At 49.0% G+C, this 8958-nt stretch overlaps 1 protein-coding gene across 3 annotated transcripts; it reads right to left on the bottom strand.

Annotated features, from left to right (window-relative positions):
- Window positions 1–244: 244 nt before the first annotated feature.
- On the bottom strand, window positions 245–7801 carry shank1 (SH3 and multiple ankyrin repeat domains 1). Of its 3 annotated transcripts, none has more exons than XM_031839839.1 (5): window positions 7226–7801; window positions 2964–6480; window positions 2681–2692; window positions 1497–2387; window positions 245–1045 (listed from the first exon to the last, which is right to left on the bottom strand). In XM_031839839.1, the coding sequence occupies exons 1-5, from the start codon at window positions 7299–7301 to the stop codon at window positions 958–960; spliced, it is 4584 nt and encodes a 1527-aa protein (XP_031695699.1). In that variant the 5' UTR covers window positions 7302–7801; the 3' UTR covers window positions 245–957. The 3 variants fall into 3 exon arrangements, with proteins under 3 accessions (XP_031695699.1, XP_031695700.1, XP_031695701.1); XM_031839840.1 differs by having other exon boundaries at window positions 2681–2689; XM_031839841.1 differs by lacking the exon at window positions 2681–2692.
- Between the last annotated feature and the right edge of the window lie 1157 nt (window positions 7802–8958).

Below are 8958 nucleotides of genomic sequence, written 5' to 3'. Positions count from 1 at the left end.
ATATATATAATCTCATTATAAGACTTAAGATGATAAAGAGCTATAGAGAAACACAAAATATCCTGATCACAGGACCTGCAGTGAGGACAGAGCCCTACCAGTGGTGAGGTAAAAACAAGACATAACCAATCAAAGCTGAACACACAGCCAGACTCCTCGGTTTGAACCGAGGAGGCAAGTCATCCGTCTGCGCCCTCGTCCCCTCTAATAACAGATGTGGAAGCTGTCACCATATACTGCCTTACGTCGTCCTACATTCACCATCCAGACAGAAAAAGCCTAACACCTGCAGACATTCACCAACATTCACCCTTAATTACTCCGCAGTGATATTCAGACACGTTTTAAAACGAACAATCCACTCACACGGGAAGAAGTTGTCATTGATGCAATTGAAATATTCGTGGTGGGTTCCACTCTCAAACCTAAACAGATTTAACCAGCTGGCTGATGGGTAAGAGGACTATTCAACAAGATGGCTGCATGATGAATGACACCTTTATCTTCTTCTCTAGCTCGCTAGTTCAAATATGTTTTTTAAATCAAACTGGCTTTTGCTTGTGTATTTGGTTCGATTTCATCTCTGTTCTTCACTCGTAATATCTGCTGCAGCCACAGTGTTTCAGATGAAAGTGTGTGTGTGGTGCTTGTTTGTTGATTGGTGTGACGGTGCATGCATGTGGGGAATGTACTTGTGTATATCAGCCTGCCACAACTCGGGAGTGCCAGCCGGTGTCTTTATGGATCGTCAGCCCTTTTTCCATCCCTGTGTTTCCATCTCCCTTTGGGACTTGACTCCCTCTTTCTGTCGCTCTCTGTGTGAAATCTGTCCCCTCGCATTTGTTGTGTGAATCCACTATGGATAGCAGCAGTTGTGTCTTCCTCCCTCATTGACTCCAACCCCTCCTTCTTTCTTACTCTCGCTCTCTCTCTTTTTCTGCCTCTGCGTTTGCAACCTCAGCTCCGACTCCCATCATCCCTCCTCCTCTCAGTCTGTCCATCCCGAGGTGAGAGAACCAAAATGGGAAATGGGCTGCTGGACAGCCTGAGGACAGAAGAACAGACATAAGATACAAGTTATATTTGGTGTTTTTTGTGAAATTATGATGAATGGTGTTTTTTTTTAGATTGGCCATCAATCATGCAGATCACAACCGCCTAAGCTGATGTGTTTGTGTCTATATATTGCTTGTTCTGCTTTGTGATAATGATTTCACAATGCCTGACAAAGATTTATGTTCAATGGAAACTATTATCAGTAATGTGTGCAGATCTTTTGTATCTGGTTGCAGTTGTCAGAAGTTTGTTGGTTTAGATAATTGGTTAATTGACCTGTGCCAAAATGGCCGCTATGGTAGATAGGGGCAAAAGTTTGGCCATTAATTATAAGGATGGTAGTATATAGTATGCCATTAACAAATCATAAAAAACATAGTATGGTATAAATATTGCAAATAATTAAGCTGGTCAATGATGATGGAGAATAGCAGCCATACCTGTCCATTATGGTCCTCAAGGCCCGTTCTATGTTCATCCGGTGGCCTACGCGTGTCACACCCAGATCCAGATAGTCGTCCTTCGTTAGGGAGGGCAGATGGGTGCCGTCAATCTCGTTGTCCAGGAAACGCTCTCTGTGCTCACCCAGGTTGAGGTATCCTAGCCAGTCTGCAACGTCATACTTGGTCCAGTAGGGCAGCGGCTTGGAGGCAAAAGGCTTTGTAGGGGAAGGTGGTGGTAGATGGGGGTAACTCAAGCATGTAGGTGGAGGGAGAGGGTGCAGGGGCGGAGAAGAGGTCCCAGACAGGAAGTGAGTTGGAGAGAGGGATCGAGAGACAACTAAAGCTGAGTTCGGAGGAGGTGGGGCACCAGAGGGGGCAAACAGTGGAGGAGAGGGTGAGAAGTAAGGATCGCCAAGAGGATTCCCAGGTGATGGCGGCGTGACTGAACCTCGGAGGTCGTACATTGCACTGTAAAGAGGTGTGGTGGGGAGGAGCGGAAGGGATGATGGTCGTGGTGGACCCAGCTTGGGCCTCTCTGACGGGGAGATGAGGGGGCTGGGTGCTCTCCTACGCTGGAACATGTGTGATTCTGCTTTACGGGACTCGCGACTGGGGATGAACTGGAATTCTAGGGCTTTGGTTCGGTAGACAGGTCTGTGTTTTGGGGAGGTGGGATAAGGGGAATAAGATGTTGGGGAAAGCGGGGAATGCGAACGTGGAGGCTGAGAGGCAGCTGGAGGTTGAGGAGATGGCGGTCTTCCCCAGTTGGGGTACTGGGAGGCAGGGGTGGGGGACGGGGATAACGATGGCTGCGATAATGAAATCGGAGATGGTGACTGGGATCGAGCTGAGGGAGGGCTCAGAGCTGAGGCTGAGTCTTCTGAAAATCTGTGAATGGAGAGAAATTGTTACAAGAGAAAAGCATGATTAAAAAACAGAAAACAATAAGATGAAAAAACAGAAATTATCGGATATGTTAGTCAAACATTGTCCAGCTATTTTTAGAACCACTGGATTAAAATGATTTCATACTGTCAACATCTTGATTGTGTAAAATCAGTTAACATAACATAAACATAGTTTTCTCTCCTTCCTGTCTCACAACATGTTGTAAATTCAAGCAGGTGTAAAAGTTTTATGTTCTTCCTGACAGAAAAAAAGTGTGGAAGTGGCTCTATTACCTGTTTCTGCTTCTGAGAGAAACACATGGAAAAAGCCAGAGAAATAAAAGGAGAGGAGAGTTTACACAGTATAGACAAAACACTTACACAGGACATAAACAGACAGTACACAGATTTTCACAGAAGGCTTGAACATCAACTGTGGAAGGTAAAGAACTCACAGGTGGCACACTGATACACGTGAGACATGAATAGAATGACAATGCTGTGCTCCAACAACAACAACAAAAAATGCAGTTCATGCTGTGACACTGAAAACATAAAAGTTTTCACTGATGTGTACCTGTGTCTGCCCAACGGTCTCTGGCTGCCCCAGCTGTCCTTGGTTCTTTGCTGCAGTTTACTGCTCAGCTCATTGATGATGCTGGGCTTCATACTGGATGCAGGAGGGTAAATCTTTCTCCCCTCTAAAAGTGCCGCGGACTGGTCACCCGCCATCTGCCCCTCGCCCCAGAGGGGCTTCATCTCAGGAGTACGAGGGCGATCAAGGTATGGTGAAATAGGACGTCCCAAATTCTGCATGTCCCTCACCTCATACCCTTCGCGGCTGCTTTCCTCCACTCCCTCCTCGTCCTCTTCCTGCTCGTCCCTTCGTCTGTGGGAGTGAAAGGATGCAGGAGCGGTGCTGGTCTGTCTGTGTAGATCACTGGTGCGACCTCCCTCTCTGAACCTGTTTATTTTTGGGTAGGTGGAGGCTGCTACTGTGGCATTCTGCATTTCAAAAGTTTGTCCATCCAGGTAGCTCATGTAAGACTCCAGAAAATCTCCTCCCCTTTCTGATTCCCCTGTCCCGCCTCCTCCTCCTGGCCGTCCTCTCTCCCCTCGGTCCAGCCTGTCTGCCCGGACACTGGCCAGGATGCTGTCTAGGTGGTGGTCACTGCTGCTGCGGCTGTCCAGCTCTTCAATCCCAGAGTCCACCACCGTCTCCTGGGACTCTCCTTTCTTGGTAGCGAGGTGAGGGCGGTGGTGCTCCCCTGTCCGGCGACTGCCCGTGATAGCAGTGGAGGATGTTGTATGTGTGGTGTGTGTGCGCTCCTGGTAGAGCTGAGTGGAGGTGCTTGTTGTGGTGGCAGCAGCGGTGGTAGTAGCGGCACAGCTAGCGGCCGTGGCATGTGAGAAAGTGCCCCTAAGTGGAGCAGAGGTGGCAGCAGTGGAGGAGGGTATTGGGGGACCACGGTAGCCCAGGGGAGGTGCGACTGTGTGTGGGGGAGGCGTGGGGGAAGAGCGCCCAGGAGTATGTGAGCTGTTGTAAAGATGGTGGGGATGGGACATGGAGAAGGGTCTGTGATAGGATCCAGGAGGAGGTGGTGGTGAGACTGGCGGGGGAGGCGGCGGTCCCGTTATCGAGGTGGGCTGCAGGGTAGAGGGCGAGTGAGGGGGCGGGGGGTTGGGTGACGTTTGGGAGGGGGAGGGAGCAGACTGAGTAAGGTTAGCCACCTCACTGTCGTAAGATGTAAGGCTGGAGGCAGTGGAGTCCCCTGCCTGAGGAGAAGGCAGGGGTGTATGAGCAGGAAACCCACTTACAAATGGTTCTTTTATGGGGGGTGGAGGGGGTGGTGGTGGAGGTGGAGGTGGAGGGGGTGGGACCTGCTGTTGGCGGGAGGTCAGGCTGTTTGGGCGCATCCCGTGTTGTGAGTACCCTGATAATCCCCCAATTCCCCTGTCGAAGCTGTTGGCAAACTGTAATGGAGGTGGGAGAGGGTCTGCGTAGACAAACTCATCGTCTGCATCAATTGAGGGGGCAGGGGGAGGAAGGACCATCAGACCAGTCCCAGTGCTCCCAGTAGTGTTCGCTGTCTGGTGAGTACTGGTAGGTGGAGGTGAGGGAGGGGTGAGGGACAAGATATAGGCATCAGCTTGACTTTCCATCCTGAGAAAAGAGGGTCTCCCCGGCTGCTGAGGGTGGGACCCCTGGTGAGCAGAGCTATCAGCAGCAGCCACATTGGCAGCAGCTTGCTCTGCCCTCCTCATGTAACCCTCTCTCTCTTTGTCCCTCTCTCTTTCTCTCGACAGGTCCCTCTCCCTCGACCTCTCCCGCTCTCTCGACCTCTCCCGCTCCCTCTCCTTGTAGGTTGGTTGATACGGCTGAGGCTGGTATTGGTGCGTGTGGACCGTTTTGTCCTCAGAGAAGCGAACTCTAAGCCCCTCCCGAGCCCCTCCTCCTTCACGCTCTCTCTCTCCTCCACCACCTTCTTCACTCCACACACTCCCGACTCCTCTAAGGATTCTGGGCGAGGATGGGCGGCCAACAGTGGCTGTGGTAGCAGCCAGAGAAGACGAGGTGACCAGGTAAGAGGAGCTGGAGGACTGGGCGGTGGACGACACTGGCTGAGAGTTGACAGTAGATGAAGGAAACACCACACTCGACATCTGGCGGGTGAAGTAGTGTTCTGTTCCCCTCCTTAACCTGCTGTCATCCCTCAGAGCACGCTCTCTAGCAGCCAGGGCGAGGCCTAATGGCGATGTGGGGTCAAGGGCCTTTCCTGTTAGAGGGTGAATGAAGGTGGTTGTACTGGAGGGCGCTGGCTGCCTGCCTGCTGCTGTGTACATGTCAGTAGGCACAGACTTAGGCTGATAGTCCAGGGCAGATGAGGAGTACTCAGGAAGACCAAAGGCAGGAGGCATACTGCGGGTGTGATGGATAAAACTGTCCCCAGAGAACATGCCCTCGTCAATAGACTTAGACGGGCGCAGCCGTGTTGATGAACTTTCAGCCTGTGTGCTAAGCTGTTGATGTGACACTTGAGTTCTTGATATTCCATCACTCACTCCCCCTAGACTCACATCCTCCTCAGCAGACATGAACAAGGAAGCACTCTTTCTGCGAGCTTCATGCAACCGTTCCCTGTCTCGGCGAGCTGCACCAACAATGGCAGCTCCAAACTGGCTGGTAAAGTCCAGATTATCCTGGGCTCGCATAGAAGGCAAGGATGGAGGCGGCGGTGCTGGGCTGGAAGGCGGGGCAGGGGGCTGTGGAGCAGGAGTGGCGGGAGGAGGACCGTGTGGTGTTTTGGCTTCATCTGTCTCTCCTGATGCAGGAGCGTCGGCCTCCACACTGCTGCCCTGGCTGCTGCGTCCACTGCTGCTGGTTGAAGGGGCCTTGACAATAATGGTGGGGATGGGGATGGAGCTTTTCTCCACTGAGCCTTTGCCCCCCAGGGTACCCTGGCTGATGCGTAGGTCCTCTACCTTGGATTGTTTCATCAGGGGTCCCTTACCTCTCCGGGCCCCTGCTTTGGTACCACCTGCTCCAGCCCCAGCTGCACTGCGGTCTGTACGCTGGGGTTGACTTTGGGTAGTCTGTTGTTGCTGGGGCATTACAGTGGCAATGCTGGATGGGGGGATAGCGGTGCTGTAGCCTCTCCTAAGACCTGCTGTCTTGGCCCCTCCTCCAGCCCCTGTGCCAGCTCCAACAGGCTCCCCAGAATAGGCAACTTTTCGCGAAGCAGTCCTGCTTTGAGCAGTGTGGCCAGCTGTGTGTCCATACGAGGTTGGGTGGTCCACCGCTCCACCACTGGGGCCAGTGCTGGAACCACCTGCCCTTTCCCTGCCCCCATGAGTGAAATGCACTGACTGGGAGTAGGGCTGGTAGTGGGCAGATGTGGATGTGGACTGGGACACGGAGACAGGCTGCTGGGATGACTTTGTTCTCCAACCTAGTGGCGGAGCAGAGGAGAATGGAGGCTCTGGTGGAGCTGTGGTGGGAGGAGGAGGGATGTCCTCTGGGCCAGGCACTGACAGACTGCGAGCAAACTTCACGGCTGGAGGATGAAGGTACTGCCTCTCCTCCTCAGTCACCCCTGCAGTACAGCATTTACAAATGGAGAAAAAAAAATTAGGATGAAATTGGGATTGACAGGTCTTACAGATGGTGTAGAGTGAGAGTAAGAGAGGCTGATGAAGAAGAGAAGAAGAAAGGTTTTTCAGCGAATAAGAGTAGAGAGGAAATGGAGCCAGAAAAAGTGAAAGCTGAGGGTAATCTATGAGAGTGTCTGTCTAAATCTGACTGCCCGTCTACCTGCCAGCGAGTCTGTCCTCAATTCCTGTCTGTTAGTAGATAAGTTAGTTAGTGCTATGTATTGTATTTCACAAACAAGTAGCAACTGGACAGCATCACACAGCATTTGTTTTGTTGGTCACCAGAGAGCACATTACTATTTCAGGACTATTATTTCTACTATGACTACTATTTCAAGAGTTAGCAAAGCTTTAGTGAGCAACAAACCAGAAAATAATCAATCAGAATAAAACAGATTAGTGGCACTACTGTAAAAAAACAGATAGTAGTAGGGTGAGTATAAGACAAACAAACATGTTTATTTTAATGTACAGTTATAGTATGTTAAACAGCTGAGTGTAAACATACGATCAGCTACAGATACAAAGTGTGCACATTTTTTGTGAGCGACAAGACATTGTTGGCCACAGACAAACAGGTCAGCACAGTGTGGACCTCTACTGGTCCAGAGGACAGACAGACAGGCCAAAGGAGGGGCAGACAGAAAATACAGACAGCCTCACCGATGGATTTCTGCCGCAGCATACCGTGCTTTGGGCCGTGACCTGAGATGTACTGGCCACGGTCATAGCCGAGGCCCAACCCAGACGACAGCATCCCCATCCCGGACTGATCCCCATAGTTTGGCTGAAAGGCCAAAAAGGAGCATTTGAAAGAAAGTGGAGAGTGCCGGGAGACTCAATCGTGCAGTACATGTGGGGGCCGGATAACAAAAATAATAAAGTAAAGTGACGTAGAGCTGCTGAGTTTGGTGTAAATTTGGGGCTGTGTTTAAAAACCGCAAAAATATATAAAACACATATAGAAAGACTTACACAAAACTTGTGCATTATAAGCCAACACTCATTTATCTAAAGCTAAAACCTTACTAATTAAAACCCTTAAACCAGGTCGCGGAGGTAGTGCGAGTAGATCGCATGCCATTCAAAAACAATTAGATTTCCTCATGTCATTTGCCACTTGATTTTCTAACACACGGGTCACCACGTATGTGCGGTCAACCGCGCGAGCTACTGCAAAACTCCGGCGAGCTAATTAGTTAGCCTTCCAATTTATTTCTACTAAAGAAGCTAAAGCTGCAGCGCCATGATTTGGGAAACTTCCAAAACCTCGCGTCAGAACTGGAGACTCAACGGAAGGCGTGTGCGTAACTTGACAGTGCGCGCTACACAGAGCAGATTGACAAGTGTCTGTCAGAGTTTGACAAACGCTTTCAAGACTTTGCTTTACTCGAGCCAGTTGCTACACTTATGTTCTGCACATTTCGGGAAGATATTGAGGTTGATTTACTCGCATCAAAAATTGCAACCCTGTTTCACTTGAACTCGTCTGGAGTGGAGGATGAGATTTTGACACTACAAGCTGACGTTCAGCTGAAGTCCAGGGCTCATGGACGGTTTTCTCACAGAGGAAAAGTACCCAAACATGAGGAAATGTGATACCTTCTTGACTGTATTATTCGGCTCTACTTATTTATGTGAGTCAGCCTTTTCCCACATGAAGAACATTAAGTCCAAACACCGTTCCACCATGACTGATGATCATTTGGAAGTGTGCTTGAGGCGGGCTACCAGCAGCTACTGTCTGGATTATGCAACTCTGGCCAATCCCATTCAGTGCAAGTCATCAGAGTAAGGTAATGACCAAAAATGTACAGAATTGTATTGTGCCATAAGGGTTCATGCAGTTATGCAAGGTACGCCAACATATATTGTAAATATAAAGTATACTCTGTATATATATAAATAAATAGATATTCAGCATTTTTAATGTAGGTAGATCATTTTGACTTGGTCATTTTAAAAGTAGCTCGCAAGCCGAAAAAGTGTGGGCACCCCTGCCTTAAATGCATAAACAGTACTCACATGGATAAGTAGTGTGCCTGTGCAAGCAAGACTTTTTATGCAAAAGTGTTTTAAATAGTAGGGTTTCAGTTTTTACGACTGGAAAAATGAGACTTGGATTATACTGCACGAGTTATGTGAGGCTTAAGCAAATGTTTTTATATAGTTTTGTGTTTTTTAAACGCAGCCCCCATTTATTTATTCAATTTATCAAGAATTTTCCAATTAATAATTATATAGAAATGGTAATTTTGGGGTGTAGTCCTTTAATGAAGGCTTTAATGAGTCAAGAATAGAAGACTTTTCTTGTTTGCCAATGTGCCTATTTGTTTAAACTGACTTATTCACTGTAGTTGTTCACTTAGCAACATTTTATCACTTTAAATGAAACATAATATATATATATATATATATAT

This window comes from Anarrhichthys ocellatus, unplaced genomic scaffold (genome assembly GCF_004355925.1).
Source record: "Anarrhichthys ocellatus isolate YVR2014 unplaced genomic scaffold, GSC_Weel_1.0 scaffold2000, whole genome shotgun sequence".
NCBI lineage: Eukaryota > Metazoa > Chordata > Actinopteri > Perciformes > Anarhichadidae > Anarrhichthys > Anarrhichthys ocellatus.
The sequence above is the reverse complement of the archived record's forward strand: the minus strand, read 5'-3'. Positions and strand labels throughout refer to the sequence as shown.

Excerpts from the sequence above, each read along its gene's own strand:
- shank1 (XM_031839839.1), bottom strand. The coding sequence starts at position 7,301 with ATGGGGATGCTGTCGTCTGGGTTGGGCCTCGGCTATGACCGTGGCCAG. Across the intron at positions 6,481-7,225 it reads AGGTCACGGCCCAAAGCACG|GGGTGACTGAGGAGGAGAGG; the intron begins GTATGCTGCGGC and ends GCTGTACTGCAG. Across the intron at positions 1,046-1,496 it reads TTGAGGACCATAATGGACAG|GCTGTCCAGCAGCCCATTTC; the intron begins GTATGGCTGCTA and ends TTCTGTCCTCAG.